General features: G+C 39.2%; 2 protein-coding genes across 2 annotated transcripts; one reads left to right on the forward strand and one right to left on the reverse strand.

Annotated features, from left to right (window-relative positions):
- Positions 1-3,828: 3,828 nt before the first annotated feature.
- Positions 3,829-12,069, reverse strand: LOC102779980 (cytosolic phospholipase A2 gamma-like). The gene is made up of 13 exons (XM_035914531.2): positions 11,992-12,069; positions 11,479-11,589; positions 10,992-11,134; positions 10,683-10,869; positions 9,526-9,628; positions 9,267-9,407; positions 8,521-8,586; positions 8,367-8,426; positions 7,074-7,220; positions 4,641-4,724; positions 4,369-4,523; positions 4,115-4,286; positions 3,829-4,025 (listed from the first exon to the last, which is right to left on the reverse strand). The coding sequence occupies exons 1-13, from the start codon at positions 12,067-12,069 to the stop codon at positions 3,829-3,831; spliced, it is 1,644 nt and encodes a 547-aa protein (XP_035770424.2).
- A 2,083-nt stretch (positions 12,070-14,152) lies between these two features.
- On the forward strand, positions 14,153-27,339 carry LOC102794005 (cytosolic phospholipase A2 gamma-like). Its single transcript, XM_035914539.2, has 14 exons — positions 14,153-14,372; positions 14,688-14,798; positions 17,458-17,600; positions 18,268-18,457; positions 18,572-18,677; positions 18,752-18,892; positions 20,533-20,598; positions 20,692-20,832; positions 21,284-21,430; positions 21,532-21,615; positions 22,785-22,939; positions 23,946-24,117; positions 26,781-26,949; positions 27,211-27,339. Exons 1-14 carry the CDS (start codon positions 14,259-14,261, stop codon positions 27,227-27,229), a joined length of 1,758 nt encoding a protein of 585 aa, XP_035770432.2. The 5' UTR covers positions 14,153-14,258; the 3' UTR covers positions 27,230-27,339.
- The last annotated feature ends 608 nt before the right edge of the window (positions 27,340-27,947 follow it).

Consider the following 27,947-nt stretch of genomic DNA (forward strand, 5'->3'; position numbering starts at 1 on the left):
CAGTTCAGAAGTTTTGGCATGAGATATATGAAGACTTATTGAAGTGTCTCAAATGTAACATTCCAACTTCCCCTTTAGTGTGTTTGTTGGGCAGTTTAGATAACGTCACTACAGAAAAGACGGTTTCCTCGTGGCTGTGTGCAGCGGGGCTAGTGGAGGGTCTGTGCTGACGGACGTGGGTTACTGACCTGGTAGCCTGGCTGCCCCTGGGTGGGTCCGGGACGGGCGTGGGGTTCTGGGGGTGCTCCGTCTCTGGGCTGGGGCCCTGGCTGGGCCTTGGGGGCTTGGGTCCTGGTTGGTGTGTTGCCTGGGTTGTGGGCGGGTGGGTGTATGGGGGCCCAGCCCTGGCGCAGGGTGCCGCCAGTGCATCGAGCCACCTGGGGGGCTCTTCAACTGGTGGGGGAGGCTGTTACATCTTGCAGGAGGTCTCCTCTCTTCAGGAACTCACTTTGCAGGAGGGGGAGATATAGGAAAGGTCCGGATGGGACTGGGCCCCCTTTCCCTGGTGGGTTGCCGAGTATGGGGGTGCCTACTGGGGTCAGCGGGGGGGCTGGCCCCAGGGAGGGGTAACTTGCCCCTCCCTTCCTTCCCTCCCCATCTCCAGCTGCCTCCCTCTTCCCGCTCCACCACAATCACCCACACATGCAGGGCCTTGGGGTAAAGGTGTGTCACCAGGGTGCAGGGGAGGCATCCCTCCCTCTGTCCCCTTCTGGCTGGCTCTGCCTCAATTTTGTCCCACAACTTAGACATTCACATTACTCACATTCTCATAACACATACATATAGGACCTTGGGGGTGGGCACGCTACACGGACTCCAAAAGACCATCAAGGTGTACAACCTCACCCTGGCGTCGTTGCCCACCTCTCAATTTTAAATACACGTAGACATTGAGGGCTATCAGGAGGGGCTATGCACTTACCTGCTGCTCTCTGGCAGGTAGCTCCATGCCCTCCTGGGTTTTAAATGCACCTTAGAACACACATGCATCAACACTACATATGAGCGGGTGGAGGGAGGTTTGGAGTCTCCACACACCCCCGTTCTTTGTTGGGGCCGGGGGTCTGGGAGGAGGAGTTGGCCGTCCGATTGGGGTCTGGAATGTGGGGCCTCCCTGCTGCTGCCGAGTCGTGGCAGTCTGCTTCTCTCCACCCCAGGTAACACTACCTGGGTCTGGGTGCAGTTTCCCCCTCCAGGGGCAAGGGTACCTAGACCTGGGGCTTAGAGCACTCTTGTGTTCTGAGGGTCTCTGGATGTCTGGAGTTTTGATCTCCTCCATACCTGCTTCATGCCCTGGTGGACGGCCCCCCACACCCTCTAGCAGATCATTACATGAAAGAACCTTTTAAATACAAGCGCGTCCATGCTCACAGGTGTACACACACACAAACTACACCCTTTTTGGCTCCTACCTCAAAGCACACTGTGCGCTGTCGATCTTACGTGCTGCACAATAATGTTTAATATTTAGTATTTACTGTTATATTCACATATACCATCGTGATATTTTTTATTATGTTGCTCTTTTCTTTTTTCTTCTGCTCGTTTTCTCTTTTTTCTTTCTCAACAGGTGATCCAGGTGATTGATATATGTATTTTCTGTCTGCTTATTTTGTTGGTTTTTGTTGTTTGCCCTTTATCACCTTTCCTCTTCCCTGCTGTTTTTCTTTCCCTCTTTCTTTCTCCCCTTTCTTTTCCCCAGTCAAGTCTGTCCTGTATTTAGCAAGTGAAAATAAAACAAAATAAAGAATAAAAGGTGAATCAAATAGACCATTACGGCAAGGCTGGGATGGTCCATTTGGCAAAGTAAATCCGTTGGGCATCTTTCTTTGTCTTTAGACAATAATTCTGATGGCAAAAGAACCAAACGGGACAGGCAAAAAAAAAAAAAGGGTTAACGAATGTACTAAAAAACACTACACACAAAAAAGTTAGAGATTCATTTTACTTTTAGCATCAGTCAACTTTGTAAACATATTTTTTACAGATATCACAATAATAATTTTCTAAAACCACCATAACTGCAAAGTGAAAAACCTTGTTTCACAGAGAAAAACAAAAAATGTACAAGACATTACACAAAGTCATATAAGCACTGTCAGTATAACATAATAATGCAATAGTGTCATTGCATTTCATTCCTCTGTGGACATGTGAAGTTGCTACATCGAGCCACAAAACATTTACTGTTTAAACCCTGAATTGTTGGATTCTTGAACCCTTTCAATCCCCCTGCTTGGTGCCTCACAGTGGTTGTGACTGCTAAAACAAAAAGACACATACGAAGCACTTCAAAACCGTCGTAGGATCAGGTTTAGGCTCGAGCTGCTTCCTGTTTGTCACCTTTGTCCCTCCTTTTCAGAACTCTGGTAAAGTGTTGAACATCTGAAGCCAGTGACCATAGCTGGACAGAAAACAGACCTCAGAGGGTTAGAAGAGTGCTCTTTTTTTTCAACGTCATCACATGTTTACTCATCAGAGATTATTCGATTAATGGGATTTTCTCTCTAGGTTTGTGCTTAATGTGCTCAAAAAGAAGTCATGCCCCAAATCTGATTGCATCTTTTTTTTTTTTTAATAAAATATAAATTTCTTACAAAAACACAATATAAAAAGTTAAATCTAATGAAATCTGGTCAATTCAAATGTATTTGATTGTTATAGATTCAGTTTATATCAAACATATCAGTTGCATTTTACACAAAATTACTGCAAAAGAATCTTTCATGAGTTTACAATGTAAAACACATTTAGCTCACTGTTGTTGTGAAGCAGCATGAATAAAACTGAACTGAACTGGATGCTGCAGGTCAGGCCTGTTAGCTGTCAGAGGGCAGGTTTACACGTACTTCTGAGCTGAAGGTTCACAGGTTGACATTTAACTCATACTGGACATTAAAAGGTTGTTTTCATGCAAGTGATCCACTGTTTTTCGTGCAAGAACGTGTGTTACAAATCTGAACACAAAGCTGCACTAGTCTCACTAGTGTTAAGCTCCCCACAGAAAACAGCACTTTAGAGCAGTTGTTGGGATAAGTGAACACAGGGGGACCTCTAGTGTCTCCTCTACAATATTATATTTAAATAACAGCAATGAGGACTTAGCCCTTGTATGCCTCTCTTGTCAGCAAGGTAACGCAAAAACTACAATTTAATGAACTGTTCAATTTGGTGTGTATCTGGAGTCTCCACTCAAAGAATAAATTGGGTACCGGCCTTAAGATTTGTGTATGCACTCTTACAGTGCCCTCTGAGGTAATACAGTAATCGAGAAATAAAATAAAGCAGGTGTGATGCATGACGTGTGAATTTTAACGGATAACGCATAATACTGGAAACAATGAAGACAGAAAGTCTATATAGGGAGAAAAGAGGGAGAAGGAAGAATTGACAAGGGTTAAGAAGGAAAAAAGACAAAGAGGATGACAGGAAAAGAAATGAGATGAAGCAGAATATTAAAGGGAAAAGAAAGAAAATGAAGGAACAAGAAGAACAAACATGATGAAAAGAGAATGAGAAGAAGGAGAGAAAGAAAGAAAATAAAAAAATATCATAATAATCTAATACAGGAAAATTAACTACAAGGAAACAGAAAAGGAAGGGAAGGGAAGGTTGAGAGAAAACAAATGAAGAATAATCTCAGAAGGACAGAAAGAAGATGAAAAGAAAGAGAATAAGAGGATGGTGGATGGTGGATGGAAGAAAGAAGACAAAACAGTAGACGAAGACGATGAATGGATAGATTGGGGTGGGATGATGAGAAATTAAAAGAGGACAAACATTGTTTATGTACTTTTTCTCATGCATGGGGGAAGATGTGTCCACCATCTAAATGCTCACCGGGACGGCATCTGAAGCCTTGATGTGTCGGCGGATGACAGCCTTGGCTATTTCCCTGAGGAGAGTGTCCTTGCTGTACTTCATGTTCGCTTTCACCGTCTCCAACAAAAACTCGATTTTCTGCTGGCTGAATGGAAGCTGGAAGGTGGAGAACTCCTTCATCTTTGCTTTGAACTCGTTCTCATCTGGACCAGAAGAGAAGTGCTGATGATCATGGCTGACATTATGTGAGGTTTTTTTCCTTTTCTCTATGTGTGGTGTGTGTTTGTTGAACCTTTGCAGTTCTGCCTGTTGAAGAGTGGCATGTAAAGGATGGTGGGCGCCTTCTTTTTCCCCTTGAAAACATAGCAGGGCCTTGGCCAGTCTTTCTCCTTCAGGAATTTCTCCTCTAACTTTGGGAAAGGTTTCTTCAGTTTGGCTGCATAGTCTCTGGCGAGAATCAGAGTCTGTGTGGAGAATTTCACATTAGTTTTTCCTGAAGCTGTGTGGATACATTTACGTGACATATCACATATGCTCGCACCTTACCCTGAAGGTTTCGTCAGCTCCGTATTCCAGAGCAATAAGGAGGTCAGTGTCTCTCTTTTCTCCCAGGAAGGGGGGGTAGGGCATGTTTATCATCACACCAGCATCTATGAGCTGCAGAAACTCTTTAACTCTAATGCATGATGGCACTCTGGCATCTTCCAAAAAACATAAATAACAATATATCATTCAGTTGCCAGTTTTTATCATCTATCAAGCAAAACATAGTACTCTAAAAAATAAATGTATGGTAAAGTTTAAGAACATCAGTCTACCTGGGTATTGGTAGAGGAAGTTTTCAGTTTTGCCCCATTCCAGTTTTTTAATCTGTGCGATGAGTGTTTGTATAAACCAAGAAACTGGGGAAACAAACCAAGCAACATAATGAAGAACTGAAAGCTGCAACTTGCTATCTGCATTTAATACATGCACCACATATGTGACAATCGTGGTCATTTGGAGTCATTTTCTGTTTGTCAGATGGTCATGATCATACCAAGGGGTGGCTGTAGCTCAGGTGGCAGAGCAGGTCAGCCACTAATCAGAAGGTCGGTGGTTCGACCCCAGGCTGCCTCCTGGCTGCATGCCAAATATCCCTGGGGAAAGATACTAACCCCATGTTTGCCTACTGGTGGTGGTCAGAGGGCCCGGTGGCGCCAGTGTCCGGCAGCCTCGCCTCTGTCAGTGCGCCCCAGGGCAGCTGTGGCTACAATGTAGCTTGCCATTGCCAGTGTGTGTGAATGGGTGAATGACTGAATGTAGTGTAAAGCGCTTTGGGGTCCTTAGGGACTGAGTAAAGCGCTATACAAATACAGGCCATTTACCATATCATAACATCACTCCTGCTTTTGAGCTGCACCGTGGACAACAACAGAGCTCATGGTATCAACCACACTGCTTATCTCACACCATCTTCTTGAACTAGCCTACCAGAAAGCCAACACAGATTTGTCCTTGGAAAAGTGGGATAAAACAAACTGTAACATGACCATGGAACAAAAGACACAAACCCATTAACCACAGGTCCTCACAGACCGACCGGATGGTTTCACCATACCAAACAAGCACATTTGCAGAATTCCTCATTTAAAAACCTGCAGACCAGTTTCTATTTATCACACGTGTATTATGATATAAGTACATATATCTGTGAAGGTTTTCGCTCATCCGGGTCATAAGTCTAAGGAGTTTGGAAAGCAAAGCGTCTGGACTTCTTTAAGTTTCCTTAAAGATGTTTCACCTCTCATCTGAGAAGTGAAGCACACATAGAAGAGCCTCTTCGATGGGACAAGACTCGGCTGTCCATCTGCATCTAAAGGTCAAAGGTTCGAGGATGCCAGTGTTCACTTTTTGGACAGAGAAGACAGATGGTTTGAAAGAGGGCTGAAAGAGGCAATCTATGTCCAGTGTGAACGACCATCTTTGAACAGAGGCGGTGGTTTATGACACCAACTGTCTGCCATCGATAATCCAGTTTTGAGATCCTTCCCAGACGCCTTACCACCCACTTACATCCTGGGCCTTCTGCCCTCAGGAAATCACATGATAGGGTTGGTTAAGGTTTCACAATGGGCCCACCCGAAACCTTGGCTGATTGTGACCTACACCCGTTTTCACACTTTGGCTCGTGTGATTAGGTAGCGGATCAATAGGGGGTCCATGACCCTCTTGGGGACACTCCCACAGGGTTTAAATCTGGGACTCTTCACCAGTTGCTCTTAGAACTGAAGAAGTTCTCGGATGAGAGGTGAAATGTCTTTAAGAAAGTTTAAAGAAGTCCAGACGCTTCTTTCAAAGCTCCTTAGAATATAACTACATAGTTTCATAGTTGTGACAGTGTTTGAATCTTTTACCAAAACACAAACTACTCACTCATCAGCACTCCATCTTTTGAGTCTCGTACTCTTCTCTTTTTTTTTGCTTTGCCATCCTAAACATAATTTATAATTCTGCTGCTACATATGCTGAAAAATAAATAGTTACATTTTGTGACAGGCAGTGAGGTCAGGAAATACCCAGCATGCCCCTCTGCCATCACACATTTTAAAGATATTTGAGACTTGTTTAGCCTCTGACCACACATGATAGAAAATGATTATTACAGTAAATATGTCAATTTACGACACAACAACAGCATACAAACCATTGTATTATCAATGCCTGATGAAAATCAGTGTGAATTTGATAGCAGTGTCACTGATCCAGGACATGCAATGTCCCACTGGTATTGGTTACATCATATACCTAAAATGCTGACCATTTATACACCATACCACACTTTCTGACCATTGCAGGCAGACAATGTACTGCCAAGACGTTTTCAGTGAACTGCATGGAGCTGTCAGAGTCAATGCATGTCATATCAGGGGCTCAGTTTTGTATTGGATTTTGACTCTTTTGGATATGTGACTCATAAATGTTCTGTTTTAGTTACCCCCATAAGCTCTCATTCATTTGTTGCACAGGCACATTTTACAATCATTAATGTGCCAACTTCTGACTGTTTTTTAAAGAAAGTAAGAAGTATATTGTATTAAGTCTGGATTTGGTAAAGACCAAAAACAGATGGAAATGCTATATACATAAAACTGAATAGAATTGAATTAAAGTAATAGTCACAGCAGCATTGTGCCCATACCGTCTCACTCTCAGCTTTCTTTCTGCTAAAACTGTGTTGATCAACAAGTATCAAACTTTATATTACTGACCGTAATATTTGGCTGGTCCTTCATCCATATTCTGACTCCACGACTGTAAGGAGGCCAAAGTTTTCCGACACCAGTCCTTAAAGATCACATTATGCAGTTCTAAGAGCTTCATCTCAGATGATGCAGTGTAGTTTAGTTTGATGCCCTCTAAAAAAAATAAGATGATATGTTCACTTTTAGATGAATCGTTTTCACATTAACAGTCAGTATTAACTGAATCAAACAGTAAAGTGTTTTCTGGACGTCTGTAGATCAGGAGTCTGTTGTTATCACTTGTAATGAGTCCAAAAACTGCAATGGTGGTACTGGTACAATAAAACAGCTTTCAGGTGTTTATCCATTTCTTTTTGTCATAGCTGAAGTTGTCTTGTGGCACATATTATTTGGGAAAACACCAGCAATATAGATGTTTTGGGTTTGTTGTTGACTCTTTAAATTTAATTAATTTGATTTAAATTTAATTTGATCTGGACTGATTTTATGGCACCGGCCAAACTTAATATACTTGTGATAAAACACTGTTTACAGGTTGCTCATGATATTCATATGAAGTGCACAATCAGGATATAACCTCTAAAACATAAACAAACTGCTATAAACAAAGCAGTTTTTTATCATTTTTTTTACATAGTTTGTCTCATAGTTTTTTCTCAGATTAAAATAATTTTGAATTTGAATTTATTTATTTAAAAGGGACAGTGCAGTTAAACATAGTTCAAGTGCAAGACATGAGACTGATGTACCGCACATAGGTTTATAGCTACTGCTAATTTTCAACAATTGTCCCTTGTTGGGCTTACAATCTAAATAAATACATATTACAATAAAACATACATTTTCATAAAACCAAATTACATCATAAATACAATTACAATTGATAGACAATAATTTAAAATAAAATTAAAATCATCAGATAAAATGACTACAACTTTGGTTTCCCTTTAACCACACTTTAACCTTCCATGTAAAGGATCTAATGTCTGTAATCAGTTTGATATTATATTATATATATTTCAAAGGGAATAAAAAAGCTAGGGTGACCAGAAGGTCCTGGGTTCGAATCCACACTTTCTATGGTCTTACTATGTCTGTGTGGACACTCTCTGGGTACGACAGCTTCCTCCTACAGTCCAAAGACATGCATGGGGTGAACTGACGATTCTAAAGAAACTCGAGGTGTGAATGTGAACGTGAATAGTTGTCTGTCTCCGTGACCTGCCACACAACTCTGAATTGGATAAAGGGAAGAAAATGGATGGATGATCCAGCCATAGTAACATGTAATGACTGTACCTTTAGTCCAGAGAAACTCCAACGGGTTGTTTTCATCAGTAGCTTCCTTCCCCACTAGAACTGAGCACACACAAACAGTTGTTTAGTTCTACTGTTGCATATTAAATACATTTAGCAAATGCTTTCTCATAACAAGACACATTCAGATTTCTACCTTTTAACCATTCAAGAATATAGGTCACCACACTCTCATCGTCTGCTAAAGCACTCCCCACTAAGCCTGCAGAACAGACCAGACACACAAAGGAGACACACTGTGAAAACATTAATTTTAATAATAAAAATAGAACAATATACCCATGAGGAAAACTATAAATAAAAAGAATATTAGGGCAAGGGGATAGTGGAAGACATGTGGGAGGTTCTTGGCACTGTACAGCAGTCTGAGGACAGGATTTTGCACGATCCAGTATCATCACATGAGCAGCGCAGTTGTATACGGGTACAGATCTTCCTGAGGCTCCACAGGGAGCCACACGGAGGTGCCTGCATCACACTGACAAGCATCTACTTGTCAGTGTGATGCAGTTGTGTGACGTATTTGAGTTACCTCAGTTAAAGAATGACAAGAAATAATATGATTTACTAATAAAGCAATGATGATTAAATTATTTAGTAGAAACATTGAAAATGTCACGCAATGCAAAAGGCATCTTGCATGACCTCTTAACAGCAATAACAAATGTTTATTTAATTATTATTTGATCTCTATTTGAACTGTAAATAAACCAAATACATGAATTTAGTGTTTGTTGGCCAAGTATATTTTGTCTGAGGTTTAAAATGACAGCTGGTGACCTTTGCAACAATGCTCATGACACAAGATCAAAGTTATTATTATTATTACATTCCTTTGTTTGGCGGAGTTGGTGTTTCTAGCAGACAAAGAGATGGATGCACCTTGCAGCGTGACCATGTCTAGTTCTGGCCCTTTAACGTCAGAGCCAGCTCCATGGATTCTGCTGCCCAGGTTTGGAGTGTTAATGAAGAGACCCAGATCTATGAAGCCAGCCTGATGAGGAGTCATCTCAAACCATTTGCCTGGGACAAACACAGAAAAACAGAAGCAAAAAGACTGAGGCAGTGACTCAAAGAAGAGCAATATACACATGAATAACATTTGGAGACGTATGTTTGTGTAATTGTTTGTTTTTAGTACCTTTTTCAGAATCATGATGCAAGCAGTTTTTGTTCACTGTGCTATAAATGGGATAAGGATTGGTGATGCTTGTGCCATCCTCAGAAAGACTTCGGACATCCAACTGACAAAAACAATGAACCAGATAAATAAATGAATAAATAAATAAACCGTCAACACTAAACTGAGATAAATGAAATAAATATAAAATTAAGACCGGGATGGATCATGTTGCTTTAGGAACATAAATTATGAAAACTAACAAGACCTCTCTTATTTGCAGTCTGATAAAACCTTATTGAATTCTTACGTGATATTGCATTTTTCTTGCTGTAACTGCCTAATAACCTAACAATGACCTGAGAGCAATCCACACCAGCTGCATTACAGAGCATTGCGTCACTTCATACGCATCAGTGGTTGCCCCCAGAATGCATTGAACAGACAGCAGAATCAGGAATGACACAGTGGAAAGGATGCAGTAGTATGTATGTCACATGGAGCATATGATAACAGTTTTAGCTGGAAAATCACCCTGGACCAGTAGAGGAACTACCCGCTGAACTGGATTCCATCTCACCTGTCACTCCTACTCATTCTTTTTTCCCATAATGATTTTTTTAATGTTAGAAAAGGTTGATTCTGGTTTAGGCTCATACTGAAGTTTTGCTCTTCATCTGTTCATCTGTAGAATTTAATTATGGTAATCAAATTATACCAGAGAAGATTTCAGAAGGAAGTCGGTGCATTTTAGGTCATCAGGTGTGTCTTCTGGAATTCTGCTGTAATCTTACTTCCCTGATTTGCATTTGTGTAGCTCACAGCATTACCCTATACACCGTAAAGTCTCTGCTTCTCCTGAAGCTTAATTTAGACTTCTGTGTTAAATCTATGATGTAACCTAAGGGCAAGCTATAACAATATTCATGTCTTTTTTAAAGCATCACAATACCGTGTATTCTTATCATGTTGTGATAAAGCGAGTACACTGACACCTGGTGGTTTAGCGCAGACTTTTAGTATGCTGTATGGAGACACAAGCCTTTCTGTCATTATTAGCATAATGTTTGCATTCATTCATTTATTCAGTTCACAGGCATCCTGCAGTGTGAAGCCACATTACCGTGTTTCTGGATTTCCAGAATAAAACGAGTCCAGTTGAGTTCTTTTGGCCTTACCTGTTTCATGATGAAACCAGAGGTTAAGACCCCCCAGATGTCAGTGAGAGAGAAGTGACCATCTTTTGCCCTCTTGGCCAAAAAGATCAGAACATCCGTAAGCCCAATCCCAGGCTTCGACAGCCTGGACACAGCATTGTCCATGTTGGTGCTCCACTGGTGGTCACCGTATAATGTGGCCATGGACCTGAGGGAAACAGACCACAAAATACTCAGCCCACGCACATTATAATGAACTATTCAGCCTTCTAGCTAGTAAAGTCTAGCTAACCAGTTATGTATGGCGTGACTCTGTCTGTACTTGTTTACCAGGCAGACCCAGAAACTCCTCCCAGGTAGAGCACAGTGTCCAGCAAACCATCTTTTTCCATCTGAAAGAGCGAACCCATCAGACCCACAGCTGCTCTCTGACCTCCGCCCGACCCCAACAGTGCAATGTGAGGAACCATATCCTGGTGAAAAGAGAGAGAAAAATAGGTGGGTGATGGAAAAATGAAGCTACCCAGTGGACAGATGGGACAGTCCAATGAGAATGAAGTGCTCTGTTTGGTCCAGATTTCTCTGATTTCTAATGCGCATGTTATCCTATTTAATAATTCCTGGAAATGGCCAAGCAGACAAGTCAAGAGATCTTAAAGTGATCGGAAATTTATGTCATTTTACTGTAGTTTATATATATGCTGTATATATAAAAAAGCTGAAAAGCTGGCTGGCACTGAAAAATAAGCTACTGACAAAGAAAAAGGGAAGGAAGAAAAAAAAGACTTATGACTTATGTATTTGAGCGTTTTCTCACCAGCGTACATGTGAGTCCCAGTTTATTGAGTGATTTCTGAACTACTTGTTTCCTCCTCAGGACAAACTCCTGCTCTCCAGCAGATAAGGACTGTGACTGATGTACATACTTCTGCAACACACAAGGAAGTATTACAGGACACACATAAGAAAACTTTAAGGTTGGGATCTACAACATAAATATTAACTATGTAAAGTGTCATTTTAAATATACACTTGAAAAGATTTGCCATTTACAAAAATGACAAAAAACTAGATAAACTTGTGTAAAAACATTGAATTTCTCTTTAATGTTTGACTGTTTCTGGATCTTGAGTGTTTCATAACGAACATCATGAGTTACACATCCATTAAAAGCCAAACATCATATCTTTCTATCTCATTCTTGGATTCATAATGCAAACACAACAAGAGCACTCAAACCACTCTGTACATGATTAAATATGAAACATCAGGACTCATAAGACCTGCTTCAGAAGACATTTAGCTTCTGTGACTGAATGATTTTCTTCACCTTGAACTCTGAAAGAGCTGGATTCTTCTGCTGAGGGACTGTCCACAGGTTCCTCCTGCTGTCCACAGGTAGTCCCATAGATCCCAGCATCACAATACAAACACAGAGCAGACCAGTCGCCCGGCTGGTATATCCACACAACATGGCTGGATGTGGACGGAGCAGACTAAAGATTCTCGTCTAGCTCAGAAGTCCTTTTTATGTCCTGCTATCAGGCAACTTCATGGTAAATTAGAACAATGCTGACGTCAAACAGACATATCAGAAAATGATATGGAGGCAGAACAAGTTCTGTATGTTCACATCTAAATGTCCTTCATATCACTCTAACAGTGCGTTTATCTGCAAAGCAAAACTTTTTTTTCTTGTGTTGTAATTTAAATAAAGCCTTTATTTTGTTGGGTAAAGTTTTTGGAGAAAAAAGTTCTTTAACTATTTTACATTTGAATGTATTCAGTCATTTAAAGGCCGGGTTCTGCCTCAAGTTGTTATTCAAAGATTTGTATAACACTTTTGTCAGACAAAGGTTCACTGCTTCAAACTGAGAAAGAAAATATATATAGAAACTGTGATTCACGGTAAATAAAATATAAAAGAAAGTATATAAGAGTATCTAAAAGCCTGGGTAACAAATAACATCTTTATGTTTTATGATCTAAACATGACATAGCAGAGTAAACAGTTAAAAGGACAGCATTATACAGAGTAGGTGCTACGGCCTGGAAACCATGGTCTCCATGAGTCTTTAGGTGAGTATGAAGCACGACCTGAAGACCTGACACAGTGAGAGGAGGAATATGTCTGTATACGGTCTGCAATATATGTTAGTGCAATCTCTGAAAGTGAAGATGCAAATTTTAAAATGTATTCTAAACTTAACAAAGAGCAAATAAAATGGGAGTAATGTGTGATCTCCTATTAGTCCTGGTTAAAACTGTTGCAGCAGCATTTTGAACAATTTGAAGGAGATTTTAAGATGTTTTCCTAATACAGAAAAAAGAGAATTACAATGACACAACAATCTAAATGAGAGGAAATTAAATCATGAATAACCAATTCCTTTACAGCTTAGGACACAACATCTCTCAGTTGAGCAACAGTGTTCAGATGGAGAAAAGGAGAGAATGAGTCAACTGCTTACTGAACGCATCCAGAGAGACAGAACCATCCAGCACAACACAAAGCTTACTAAACGAGAAAAAAGACAAAAGAACCGAAGGATCCAACACATGCTTTAATCTTCAAACCGTCAGGAGCAATAAGCAGAATCTCAGGTTTTCTTCATTTAACTGCAAAGAATTTACAGCAGGGTAATCTTTAGTACCTCCAAACACGGTAATACGGTAGAAAGGACGTGCTTTAAAACAGTAACACAGCTGAATATCATCAGCATAAAAAATTTAGGAAATCTTATGAAAACAAATATATAACAAGCAAAGCAGAGGCCCCTAAGGAGCCCCACAGGGGCCGCTTAGAAGTTTGCAGGTAGTGTGTAGATGAGACTTTTAAAACAATGGTTCAACAGAGACATTCTTGAAAAATGTATCAAAGTTATTAGATACAATCGAACAGAATTAAAACTTTTTCGAAACAATGATTTGAGTAAAATATCTATAGGACATGATAAAGGTTATCGTTGGTTATCTGCTATGTTCTCCAAAAGATGCAGAAAAAAATAAAGCTTTCCACTATGTTTCAAGCCATTAAAAAGAAGGCTAGATGTTGGTGAACATTTTTATTTTCCCTACAAAAATACTGGTATATATGGAGATGTGGGAGTTCAGTTCAATTTATTTACATAGCACCAAAACACAACAATCAAACAACTGCTTTTGACCAAGCACAGCAGGAAGGAAAAACTCCATTTTAACAGGCAGAAACCTCCAGGAGGCTCAGGCATAGCCATTTGCTGAGACTGGTGATGGGAGGAAGACAGGATAGCAGACACACTGTGGAAGAGAGACTGCGTTTAATAATAAATAATGATTGATTTCAGGGTGGTGTATAAACACATAGTGAGTGAAAAATGTGAGAAAAAGTTGACATTTGATTTCACCATAGTATTTTCATATTAGGCAATACTTGTGTAAATGTCCCACACATGGTAGGAATTAACATTCCTCTGCATGTTTGGGCTCATTTGACTTCTTCTTCTGCACAGACACATTTAGCTAGAGGGAAGCTGACAGAAACAAGAAGTTTCTTGTTTCTGTCAGCTGCGGGGTGAATTTAACTTTTTAATTTGAAAAGAAGGTTGGCTTCGCAATATGCAAACAGGACTAACAGGTTTCATGAGTGCAGTGGTTTTTCTTTGCTTTGTGAATTCTGTCATTCTTTCACAGGCAGCGGACAACATGGAGGGCAATGTAGCTCTGTCTGAGGTGAGGCATCAATGAGAATAGATTTGAATTGACTATATGTTGCATGGTCTATGTAGTTATGTAGTTAAAGTGCCATTTAGATCTATTTTGTATTTTTTTAAATAAAATTCATAACTGTAGTTACTTTACAGACATACAAACATATTCCCTGGGAAATGTGAGGAAAAAGTGAATATGCCTTCTTTATAAGGTTTCATATGATATTACTCTGCTGCAGCATATGAATGTATAATATACAATATGTGTAACACATTTCAGTGTCTGAGTCAGCTTACCTTGAAGTCAGTGCTTCTCTGTCCTTGATTGTTTTTGCAGAGACCTAGCCGTCAGTCCCACTCTCTGTGTGCTGGTGAAAAGGAGTATGTTCACAAGAGGAAACAAATAGTTCTGCATTCACTCAACACTCTGGAAATCAACTGTACAGCTGTAAGATAGAAACTGTCTCCTCATCCTTCTGTTTCCCCCCTCCTCTTTCTTTTTTCCCTTTGACTTTAATCTCCAGCTTGACTTACCTCATACATTTTTTTTTCACCAAATGTGTGTAGTACTTAAAGTATATGATAAAGGAAAATACAGTGGGTGATACTGTTGTACTTAAAAGCATGTGATGTCTTTTATAGTAAGGAAAGCAGAGATGATGAGGGGAAATGAAGGTGGCTTATTAACAAAACAGCAATATAAATATTAGGTCAACCAGGTGATTTATCATAAATTCTAATTTGAAAGCATTGGAGCAGCAATGAGAAACCAATTCAATTCAATTCAATTCAATTTTATTCAGTTTTATTTATATAGCGCCAAATCAAAACAAAAGTCGCCTCAAGGCGCTTCATAGATACAGAGAAAAACCCAACAATCATATGACCCCCTATGAGCAAGCACTTTGGCGACAGTGGGAAGGAAAAACTCCCTTTTAACAGGAAGAAACCTCCGGCACAACCAGGCTCAGGGAGGGGCGGGGCCATCTGCTGCGACCGGTTGGGGTGAGAGAAGGAAGACAGGATAAAAGACATGCTGTGGAAGAGAGACAGAGGTTAATAACAGATATGATTCAATGCAGAGAGGTCTGTTAATACATAGTGAGTGAGAAAGGTGACTGGAAAGGAAAAACTCAATGCATCATGGGAATCCCCGGCAGCCTACGTCTATTGCAGCATAACTAAGGGAGGATTCAGGGTCACCTGGTCCAGCCCTAACTATATGCTTTAGCAAAAAGGAAAGTTTGAAGCCTAATCTTAAAAGTAGAGATAGTGTCTGTCTCCTGAATCCAAACTGGAAGCTGGTTCCACAGAAGAGGGGCCTGAAAACTGAAGGCTCTGCCTCCCATTCTACTTTTAAATACTCTAGGAACAACAAGTAGGCCTGCAGAGCGAGAGCGAAGTGCTCTAATAGGGTGATATGGTACTACAAGGTCATTAAGATAAGATGGGGCCTGATTATTTAAAACCATATGCCAGGCTAGCCAACAAAGCTGCCGACCTCTCAGCTGCACAGCTAAAACCATTAATGGGACCCAGACATGCCCATGAAATTAAGAGATGCTACAGATTCTGAGGGAATTGGAGACAGGAAGATTCAAGCTTGCCTTACAGTCAAGCTAACGTAACTTGGACGTAAGTGAAAAGTTAACACGAGCCAACGATGAGAGAAGGCTTCTGGACAGAACACTTTTTGCAAAGTGATACAAAGAGAGAAACTAATTTATTTTGGTTTTAACTGATATACATTTTTAGATTTCATTGAGCAAGTACTGCTTGCTTTGCTTTCTCTGACAGGACATCACTGGTTAATAGCCTCTTGTTTTCATTGCAAAGTATAGAAACTGTTATGGGTTTTGTTGCGGAGCTTTGGATCCAATTTGTTTTGGTTTTCTAACCTTGTGTTTTTGTTCATGTGTTGATCAATTATTATAAGCAGTAGCAGTAATAGTTTGAGCTCCCTTAGTGTCACCCTGTCTGTTTGTCAGGCTCTATTATCATGTTTAGGCCTAGTTGTGTCCTCCTGTTTCTGTTCTCAGCTGTTTTTTGATATCTGGTTTTCTATCATGTCTTTTTGTGGTGTTTACTTCCTTTTTGTGTAATTATCTTCATCTGTGTTAATAGTCGTCAGTATATTTATAGTTCTGTCATTCACTTTTATAGGATGGTGTTTTTTAGCTATTTTCTCAGCATGCATTTGTTTTTCAATTTGCTTATTTGCATTTATGTTAGTTTCCGTCTCTGTTGGATTTGTGGACTTCTCCTGGCAGTCTTGTACAGTACCTTTTGTTGTATTTTATAAATGGGCTTCAAAGGGAGAACAACAACAGAGAAAAGAGATTTTTTTAGGGCGTAGTTTATATATGGGCTTTAAAAAAAAACCCAATTTATCTTTTGGTAAATATGACCAAGTAGTTTTCATACTTCAAGCTAATCAAGCTATAACAGAGAACTGAAAAAAACCAACAAAACCAAACAAACAAAAACATAAAGGAAAAACTAAATTTCTTGGAAGCTTTTCTAGCAGACACCCCTGAAGCCTTGATCTTTTATCTCAATGCACAATGAGTCAGGAATATAATTTACATGCCACATTGCAGTAGTCCATAAAGTGGGCCCAAATGCAGACAAAATACTGAGGCAGAGTGACAGCTAGATAAATGGAAAGCTAAAAAAAGAAATCAGCAGGAAAAAACACCATAAGGCACAGTAATTCAAGGGTGAAAAGACAACAACACTATATACACACCAGGGAGATAATAGGACACAAACAAACTCAATCAAGGCAAAAATGTATGTAAAGAGAGAAAGTCAGAGGAGTAAAACACAGAGAGAAACAGAAGAAACAGTATACAGGAAGAAAACAGGATTCAGTTCCCCACATCGTTTTATTGGCATTAATTAGAGATGCTATTACGAGATTTTTTGGCTTTAAGCAGAGAACCGCTAGCTGTTTTCCTGTTTGGACATTTTATGACAAACTGAGTTACAGACAGATGGCTGTAGCTTCAGATTTACTATAAAGACGTGAAAGGGTTATTAATTGTTGCATCCAAAAACTGCAGTGCAGCTATCAAATAATATCTCTCCTTCATATTTTCATCCAGGACTCAGTTCCCCACATTGCTCTGTTGGCATCAGGTGGGGGTCAGCGAGCAGCTGTGGGTCTGGTGGGTTCCCTCCATCAAATGGAAAAGGAAGGTCTGCTGGACACGCTGCTCTACCTAGGAGGAGTTTCAGGGTCTACATGGTATAAACAATGACACAAACATTAAATAGAATTCTTTCTTTACCAGAATATATTATAAAATAGTCATTACAGTAGCCAAGTAGAAACAATATATACAGTATATATACATGCATGTTAATTGATATATGGGATGTTTTTCTGTTTATGTTAATAAGCTTTTGGCCTAAAAAATAAAATAAAATAAAAATAAGCTTTTGGCTTGACGTAGTAAGTAATAAGACGTAGACCTTTTTGTACCAGTTAGGGATTAGTTTTAGTATGATTAGTTTTATTGGTTCATTTCTTTGGCTCAGAATGAGCAAAGAGATCCTCAGTTCAATTCAGGATCATTTATTTACTGTCAAATTACAAGCATGTGCTTGTGAAACAGGCTGCAAATGCAACAGAAACCAGCTAAAGAAGTCGTGAAAATATAAAAAGTGAACGAATAATAGTGTTTAATTCTGGTAAAATCACTGATTACAGCAAGACACTAAATCATGGACAGCCTTTTACAAATTTACAGGTTTACAGGTAGACACATCATTATCAAGTCTAACATAAAAAGAAGACAAGAAGAAAAAAATTAACAAAGGGATCACTACAAGGTGCAATCACCTTATCTGCAACAATTTTTTTCCTATTGACGTCTGTCTTATACACCTGCCTGACTTGCTTTATCTGTTAGGTCCATGGCCTCCTTGTACAATGACTCACAATTTAGCACCAACATGGATGCGGCAGTGTCCAGGCTGGTAGATTCCCCGAGTGTTAAACTTGAGCAAGCTGTGGATTGGTTGGGTGAGAGAGCAAAAGAAGAGGACTTCTCTCTTGCTGATATCTGGGGGGTCTTAACTTCAGCTGGAATTATGAAACAGGTACCAGTGCAAGCACAAAGACAAACTATAGTTCATATAATTCTCATTTGAAATTCAGTTCTCTCTCTGCTATACAGACTAAGGCTTTCAGTGAAATCTCTTGTGTTCCATCAGATGGACCTACGGTGTCTTTCAGATGAGGCCAACAGGAATGCCACAAACCCTTATCCCATCTACTGTGCTATTGAAAAGCACTGCTTTACTCAAGGACCTATAGAAGGTACATACATACATAAAGACATGTTAGATTAGCCCCTTATTAAGTGGTTTATAATGCACTCTCGCATCTTTTAGGAAAATGGTTTGAGATAAGCCCACACGAGGCCGGATTCACAGAGTTGGGTCTCTTTATCGAAACATCTCTCCTGGGCAGCAAATTCCAAAATGGAACGCTGCTGGAGAAAAAGAAAGAGATGGACATGGTCAAGTTACAGGGTGAGTGTTTACAGGCTGAACAGGGAATATGAGATTGGTTTGATGATGCCTAGAATATGTAGCTGATTTTACTTTCAAGTACGGATCCGATGAAGCTTTTCCACTTTAAATCACCAAAAGAACCACCAGAACTGTCAGTATCAAAAGGGCAACATGGTGGCTCAGTGCTTTCTATTGTTGCCAAGTCAGTACAGTGTAATTTTGTGCAGTCTATATATTCTTCTTATGCTTGCAAATGTTTCATCTCAGTTTCAACTGTTATAGCAATGTGCCCCTTCTGTAGAGGCCTAATTTCCTACACTGATGCATGATAGAAATATCAGTGGAGGCTAAAATGCATGTGCATACCTACACCTGGGCTGCAGGTTATGTAAAAACAGGAAGGTACAAGGCCACATTAGTGAAAATGTAAGTTGTTTTAATTTATCATCTTTGCTGTTATTTGTTAGGGTTTATACAGAAAAACTAAACTGTAGCTTCAGAATAGTGGGGTGTGGTTTCATTTACTGGCCCATTAACCAACCAACAAAGAGAAGACATCTTTCTGATGCTATTTACCCATGCACTTAGAGTAGGAAGAGCCTAGAAAATGATTTAGGAACTGAGAACAAGAGCTGCTGTATATTTGTCTGATCTTATGGTTGCAGAAGATCAGAAAAATATACAGGCGCCAGACCATTTAAAGATTTAAAACCAGTAAAAGGATTTAAAAATAGATCCTAAATTCAATTGGAAGCCAGTGCATGGAGCCAGGATATGGACAGCCAGGAGTGACAAAATGAATTAAATAAATATATCATTACATAATTAATTAAATGCTGATTCATTTCATTTAAAAAATGTAATAAATAAATTATTTATTTGCAATTTTATTTAAAAATGGCACATAATGACAAATTTAGAGCCATCCATGACTAATGGTAAGACAAATAAGCAGGAGTCCAACTGAAGAGCTATCAGAGTGATTCAAAGCTAGATAGAGCTGACAAATCGTCAGAAATTAAAGTGTTTTCGGAAAAAATTGTTCCCGATGGCAGGAGATACGATGAAAACAGTAGCGGCCCAAGAATAGATCCCTGAGGCACGAAAGTGCCAAGCCAGAAATGACCAAACAAGGCTTTAGTTGAGAGATCAGCAGATCGTGATCCACCGTGTCAAATGCAGCAGTCAGAGCCAACAAAACAAGCAAGACAAGCAACAGTCCGCTGCTAACAAAATATCGTTCAAATTTCAGTGCAACCACAATGACCCAGACTAGTTTTCTCACTACTCTGATAACTTAAGATCCTTCTGAAAATTATTGCATGAAAACTCAACAGCACTTTCCAGTTAATCAGTCTGGAGACAAATACTAGTAAAATATTGTGAGAGTGACTGTCATTCTTTTATACATCTAAAAACACAGCCAAAGAAGAACTATGAAACCAACTAATTAGAAAGTATGATTGCATAGAGGCAGCCTGCACTGAACAATGGTGTACGCGACTTCCACTGCCAGGAATATAATGTAAAGCACGAGTCAATGTAGATGTTTCCTCATCTGTAGGAAGAAATAGGTTTAATTCCTAAATATTAATACAGAAGATTTTCAGTGTCTGGTGTAAAATACAAACATCTAAAATCATTTTCTCCTTGTACAGGTATTTTAGGCAGTGCGATAGCTAATGAGGAGAATCTCAGAGACTTTGTCCCTCAATGGCTGAATGGTAATCACAGTTTGAAAAGCATACCTGCTACATGTATGTTGACTGTGTTATGTTAACCTGCTCAGCTTGTGTGTGTGTGTGCGTGTGTTTTAGTACCTTGGCATTTGGACAGTGCTGCTAAGGAGTACCTGCGTGTATGGATCATCCTTGATAAAGTGATAGCTCTGACCAGAAAAACTGTTAAGAACACTACTGCTCTGATGTACCTGGATAAGCTGCAGAAAATCCTAGAAGGTAAATGTTTCCAAGAATGTCTTAAAGAATATTACTTGGGTAGATGTGAGCAGAACCCCAACCAGTCACAGCAGATGGCCCCGCCCTTCCCTGAGCCTGGTTCTGTCGGAGGTTTCTTCCTGATAAATGGGAGTTTTTCCTTCCCACTGTCACCAAGTGCTTGTTCATTGGGGGCCAGCTGATTGTTGGGCTTTCTCTTTAATATTGTAGGGTCTTTACCTTACAATATAAAATGACTTAAGGTGACTGTTGTTGTGATTTAGCACGATATAAAAAATTTGAATTGAACTGAATTAATAGAGTGCAGCTACTGATATGTACAGGCCAAAAAAAAGTTGGAAAATAGAACTGAACGTGAAACATTTATGACATTTCTTTGTAATGGCGTAATCATGCAGCAAATGTTTATCTGAAAATGCCGCAGTACCTATTAGACTCTTATCTTTCCCAGACAAGGTAAATCAAAGCAAGACTGAGTCTGTGGAGGCAGCGAGTATGGAGGAAAGAAAAACTCTTTTTAACCAGTGGAGTCAGAAGCTGCTGGCAGCAGCTGAGACGTGGAGCCAAAGTTTGGATGATGGAGCTTTCAAAACACACGGTCAGTGTACAGTATAGCTGATAAGCACACAGTCTTGTCAGTGTTGGAGAGGAAAAGACAGTTTTTATTGTACTCTATTCATGTCAATGTATTTCTCCCAGTTTCTTTCCTAATAAACCAAGTAATTCCCCTGATTGCTGAATGGAAGTGGGGAACAACCGGAAACTTCCTTTACCAATACCAAGGTGAGTCAGACAATTTAAGCAACAATTATGACCCATTCCCACTGAACGAGTCATTTCTCACACAAAATCATGGCAAAGTGAAAAAGGACTACTAGTGATACTATTCCTATTGGTGACACTTAAGATTAGAAATTCAAACATTAGGATTCATCTACTCTGGGAGTAGATAAATCTGGCACTTGTCCACTTTTGTAAACCTGCATCTATCTACAGCTACAAAGCTCAAGAGGCTACCAAGACCAACCTATTACCCTGAATTCCCATCAAGCCCCCCAACCTTAAAAAACGGTACTCACTTTGGGGTTTTATTTATTTATTTATTTGTAATTAGTTTGATGGGTTGTCTTGGTCCAGAAGCTACTGCACTTTCCACTTTGCAATTTTTCCAGTGACATGCATGTCAGGTGAGTAGGTGGTCCTTTAATGTGACCAAGGATATGCTGGAATACATACTAATAAATGAATGAGGCTGTATGCAGCCCAGACCACCTCTGAATGTGCATCCTCACTGAATCTGAGGATGCACTCACAAAAGTAGTTAGAGCTGCACACTGGAGCTTGGATAACTCAAATGCCTGTTTGGACAAGCCAAATTCAGTTAAACACATCTAAAGCTCAGTCAATGATTACAGGTAGTGAAATAAATACCTGGGGTCAGCCATGAGAATCAATCGACAAAACAACAAAGGAAAAGCTGAAAAAGAATGTGCTAGCAGAGTGGAGTGGGAGGAGACGAGTGTCAGTGGTGATTTGTGACACAGAGATAGAAACAAGAATGAAAAGGAAGGTCTACAAGGTGGTGAGAGCTGCAGTGATGTATGGGTTGGAGACAGTGGCACTAACAAAAAGACAGGAGGTGGGGGTGACAGCTGAAGGTGTCCAGGGACTCTGAATTGGATAAGCAGAAGAAAATGGATTGCTAGCACTGTCGCATCACAGGAAGAAACCCCTGGGTTTGAATTCACTGAGAATTCAGTTTACATGTTTTTTTTAGTTCAAATACATGCATGAAGTTGGGTTAACTGGTCATTTTAAATTGATTGTAGCCCTCGGCTTTGTGTTAGCTCGTAGTGTTAATGGTCACAGTGACATCCATAATGGTTGCAAGTGCAATGAAGAAAACTAGTGAAAGAAAAGCTGATTCTCTCTCTGTCTCTGGTTCTGGGCAGAGTCCTCTGTTCCAGCTTGCCTCTACTCTAACGAAAGACTCCAGCTCATAGATGCTGGACTGATGATCAACGCACCGTACCCTTCATTTCTAGGAGACAAGAGAGACATTGACCTCATCATAGCCCCGGAGTATAGTGCTGGAAATATGTTTCAGGTACTGTGAGATGTGTGTGTGTAACTAATCAATCATTTTTATAGTTTAATACAAATATTTATAATCTCCTGAAACTGTGTCGTGCTGCATATACTGCAACCAGCCCTTTACTGAACAGCCATAACTGTGCACAGCCATGTGGAACGAGGCCATGTGGGAAAATATTTGCCCCCTTTCCTGATTTCTTAATAAATATTTCAAATGATGACATAAATGTCAATATCAGGCAAAGATAACCTGAGTAAATACAAATGCAGGTTATATATGATGCTTTCATTTATTACGGGAAAACAGTTTATTTATTTATTTATTTCTATTTAATTTTTAACCGTTTAAACACCATTTATCAACCGCAAAGCATCCAAACCAAAACCTGGACATAAATTTCCTAAATTATCCTCTTTTAATAAATGCATTGTTAATTGATATGTTTACTGTGAAGAAACAACTGCCAATGATTTAGTTCCCAAATGTTTCATCTTCAAAGTGTATCAGCCTTAAACTAAGGCTGGGCCATACTTTCATGTAAGACCAATTTGCACCACAGTGTGGCCTGAATGGAAAGGCAGAGGAAGCAGTGATGAAAGAAGCTATGCTCAAATGCAAAAGAGATGCAAAATATTTTTCAAAAATCACCAAAGAGTTAGACAACTAATTACAGCTAACTGATTAATTAAGAATCACCAATTAATCTGATGTGCATGTCTATAGACTGTGGGGTAATGGGAATACCTGAGGGAGACCTTGTAGACAATTAGAATTCTTGATGAGTCCTAATGAACTGTTTTCGTTCTGAGAAATAGCTTATTGACAATCTTTAAAGAATTTGTTAACCATTAAGGCGCTAATTAAAACTTCAAAATTCTGTTTCAAGTGTGCCTTATTAGAAAGTTTCAAGGTGAGGGATAAAAAATAAAGCAGCCACAATCCCTCGGGTGTTATTTGCTGCCCACATAGTACTTAGTGCTGCATCTGAAACTGTGTTCAACTGCTGCTTTGTGATCAGACTCTGACTCTTGCCCGAGACTATGCGGCCGAGATGGAAAAGCCTTTCCCCGAGATAAATGACACGATCCTGGAGGACAGAGACTGGCCGAAGGACTGCTATGTGCTGGAGGGGAAAGAGAAGGAGCCCACAATCATCTACATGCCGCTCTTCAACAGACGGAACTGCAAAGGTCTGTTTCCAAATGTGCAGCTGTGTTTTCATTGTAACTGAGCTACAGACGAAAAATAAAAGGTGTCAGGGTGTATCCAAAGGTATTAAGCATGAACAAAGGAATTATGAAATGGCAGCTTGTCAACAAAGAGACACAAAAATACTGAACTAACTAAACAATTTTAGATATAATTTTATTTCGAACATGCAAATATAATTGAAATAACAACAGAAAAAAACAAAAAAAACAAAACTAAAACTTAAAAATCATCAAGTTTTCATGTATATATCTGTCTACAGAATGCGTGTGCTCGAAAAGGAGTAGGATGAAGTTTACACTTTTCTTGTTCCTACCCCCTTATTTCAACATTATTTGATCATATATGGTTAACTATGTACAAGTCTAACACATTGAACATTCACAAATAAAACCATTTTCAGCACGTTTACTCAGCTCAAACATCTTTTAAAGATATATAAAAAATATCAAACTGGTTTCATAAAAGGTAGGCACTCATCAACAAATACACGTAGATTACTTAATTTGATAGACTACTCATACAGTAAAAACCTTGAAACTACAATATTTTCTTTAGATGCAGAAAAAGCGTTTGACAGAGTTAACTGGAAATTTCTGTTTGCAACTTTGTAACAAATTTGGTTTTGGAACCTCTTTCATTAACTGGTCAAAAATATTCCCATATGGAAAAGATATATATATAAATCTCATAAAGTTTGTAACTGTCTTGTGTGAAAATTGTATGAAAAGCATACAAGAGTGAAAACAGATATAAGATCCCTTGAAAAATTATATAATGAAACTTGTATGTTTTGGATACTTACTAAAACAATATATGAAAGTAATGAGAAAGTGGCCACTTTCATGAGTAAATCATAGAAGTTTTTACTATTTCTTTTCCATACGGGTTATATAATTCTCCAACAGCTTGTGTCAGAACAAATGACCAAACATCCTTCAGCTTCTCTCTCCTGAGGGGCACCAGGCAGGGATGCCCACTCCACCCTTCACTGTTTGCAATTTTTATTGAACCACTAGCAGCAGCAATTAGACAGAATTCAGCAATTAAGGGCATAAAATGCAAGAACGTGGAACATAAAACCAGCCTTTATGCGGATGATGTGTTACTTTTTCTCCAAACCTCACAAACCAATATCTCTGGGGTGATTGAATTGATAAACTCTTTTGCAAGAAAATCAGATTACTCAATTAACTGGTCAAAATCTACAGTCCTTCCGATTAATTGCTCCTTCCATAATTCTTCTTCTACACCACTGCAATCGGGAAAAATAAAATATTTATATTACATTGCCACTATAAAAATGATCGTCTTTCCAAAAATAAATTATTTATTCTCAATGATCCCAACTAAACCTCCACAAGATTGGTTCAGATCTCTAGATTCATACATGTCCAAATTCCTTTGGAAAAATAAGCCCCCACGTATAAGCTTAAAAACACTACAAAAGACCAAGGATAAAGGAGGATTAGAACTACCAAACTTTCAGCACTACTTCTTAGCCAACAGGCTTCAGTTTATCTCAGGATGGCTAAAACATACCTTCTTAGATGAACCTTGGCTAGATGTAGAACAAGCACTTTGCAATAATCTAGAGATTTCAGACCTACCATTTATCAGCTCAAACATCCAACGACATGAATGCTTCAAAAGCGTCAGCATCAGCTCTTCTCTGACAGCATGGTGGGAGTTTCTAAAATTGACGGAATCTTCAATAATCCCATGCAAACGTACACCTATCTGGAACAACCCTGACATATTACAAAACAATAATATGATAAAATTTTGAGATTGGAGTGGTAAAGGAATCAAATACTTAGAACATATATTAGAAGGAACAGAATTTATTCCATTTGACAGACTAGTTACACAATATGGGATCAACAAGAAAAGATTTTTAGAATATCAACAAATTAAATCCATAGTAAAAAAGAAATTTAAACCGGGTCAAGTTGAACTACAAACACCACCAAGTGTGGTTCAATTTCTTACTCTTAAAACCCCAAAATTACTTTCCAAAATTTACAGAATGCTTTCTAAAACAGATGAATCAATATCACTTCCTATTGCAAAATGGGAAGCGGATTTATCAGTTAACTTAGACCAAAACTTCTGGTCTCAGATTTGCTTAAAAACCTTTTGTTTAATTAGAAATCCCAGTCTTCAATTAATTCAATACAAAATACTACATAGAGTGCACTATACAAGTCATCGGATGTTCAAGACGGGCTTTACGTCTACAAACAACTGCTCACACTGCCAAACCAACTCACCGGACAATTATGTCCACGCTCTTTGGTGAAAATAAAATAAATGAAAATAAAATAAATTAAAGAATAAAAGATGAATCAAATAGACCATTACGGCAAGGCTGGGATGGTCTATTTGGCAAAGTAAATCCGTTGGGCATCTTTCTTTGTCTTTAGACAATAATTCTGATGGCAAAAGAGCCAAACGGGACAGGCAATAAAAAAAAAAAAAAAAAAAAAGATATCTAAAAAATATTTAGCTTTATTTGCTATTTGTTGTTGCCAAAGAGGTCCAAAAGGTCTAACAGGATGAGGAACCTACACAGTGCTGCAAACTGAAGCTTATTGTGATAAACAGAATAGGTGATTGAGGCACTTTACTGCTTTTTTAATAGATGCAGAGGAGTTCAAAGCAAAGATGGATGAGTTCTCCACCTTCCAGCGTCCCTTCAGCCAGGAGAAAATCAAGTTTGTGTTGGAGACGGCGAAAGAAAATGTGAAGAACAACAAGGAAACTCTGCTGAAGGAGATAAACAAAGCTGCTCTCCGCCGACATAATAAGTGGTAGGGATAGCTTCGAGTGCGACGGAGTGAGACGTAAAAGAAATAGGCATAATCTTGCATTGCTGTCAATGTAGGTCACTATTCTCACATATCTTTCAGCACGTCATCTATGAGGTCACTGTATGTCTCTGTAGAGAAGGCTGATTCGTAACAGAAGTTAAAAAAGTCATATCTGTGTATTACAGAAAGATGTGGATGGAAAATGGATAAATGTGTGACTTACAGAAAAGCTAACACACCCTCCTTTTTTCTCCTTTATAGGAAGGCTGGCGAACCATAGCTCGGTTTCTTGTTCGGGCAGTGTAAATCTTTGGTTCATGATGATACTACCGATGATAATACTGAAGCTACATGAAAACAGAACCCATATATAAATCATCATTTAAAGTACTGGCAGTGTGTTATGTGTCTTATTTTTTGACCAATGTGCAATGTGTATGCTACAGCAGCAACAGCCCTTTTCTTCAACTCCAACTATTCACCATTATCTGGAGCGGCTCTTATTCATATCAGTATTTGGATGGAAGAATTCAGTCTGATCCTTGTGTTCATCTTAAAATGCATTAAAGTATGCACGTGACCACCCCCCCCCCCCCCCCCCCCCCACACACACACACACACACAAAAACAAATAAACCCCACAGTGGGACTTCAAAAGAGCTGGGCTGTGCTATCACTGAGTTTAACATACATAATTAAAATGCCCAACAGTTTGTGCTACACAAGTAACTATATGCATCACATCCACAACTACAACCTGTGAAATGAACAGCCCTAATAAAAGATGCATGTATTTAAGTCAGCCCAGTGATAACTAGCTGACTAGTTTAACATAATTTATCATGAGAGAAACAAAGTTCACATTCGTGTAAAACGTGGCTATTTTTTTAACAGAAGTTTTAAATAATAATGTGAACATCTTTCTGACCTTGGTGTGTTTTCCCCCTGGCTTGTAGCTGGTAATTGAATTTAGCAATCCAGACTGTCCTGCTAAATAA

This window comes from Neolamprologus brichardi, unplaced genomic scaffold (assembly GCF_056152115.1).
Source record: "Neolamprologus brichardi isolate AB-2024 unplaced genomic scaffold, ASM5615211v1 NODE_ptg000031l+_length_7269946_cov_1, whole genome shotgun sequence".
Lineage (NCBI taxonomy): Eukaryota > Metazoa > Chordata > Actinopteri > Cichliformes > Cichlidae > Neolamprologus > Neolamprologus brichardi.

Coding starts and splice junctions, on each gene's coding strand:
- LOC102794005 (XM_035914539.2), top strand. CDS start 14,259: ATGCAAACAGGACTAACAGGTTTCATGAGTGCAGTGGTTTTTCTTTGC. Junction 17,601..18,267: donor GGAGTTTCAGGGTCTACATG/GTATAAACAATG, acceptor TTTATCTGTTAG/GTCCATGGCCTCCTTGTACA. Junction 21,616..22,784: donor CTTCCTTTACCAATACCAAG/GTGAGTCAGACA, acceptor GGTTCTGGGCAG/AGTCCTCTGTTCCAGCTTGC.
- LOC102779980 (XM_035914531.2), bottom strand. CDS start 12,069: ATGGGACTACCTGTGGACAGCAGGAGGAACCTGTGGACAGTCCCTCAG. Junction 4,287..4,368: donor GAGCTGACGAAACCTTCAGG/GTAAGGTGCGAG, acceptor TTCTCCACACAG/ACTCTGATTCTCGCCAGAGA. Junction 4,026..4,114: donor CAACAGGCAGAACTGCAAAG/GTTCAACAAACA, acceptor CTTCTGGTCCAG/ATGAGAACGAGTTCAAAGCA.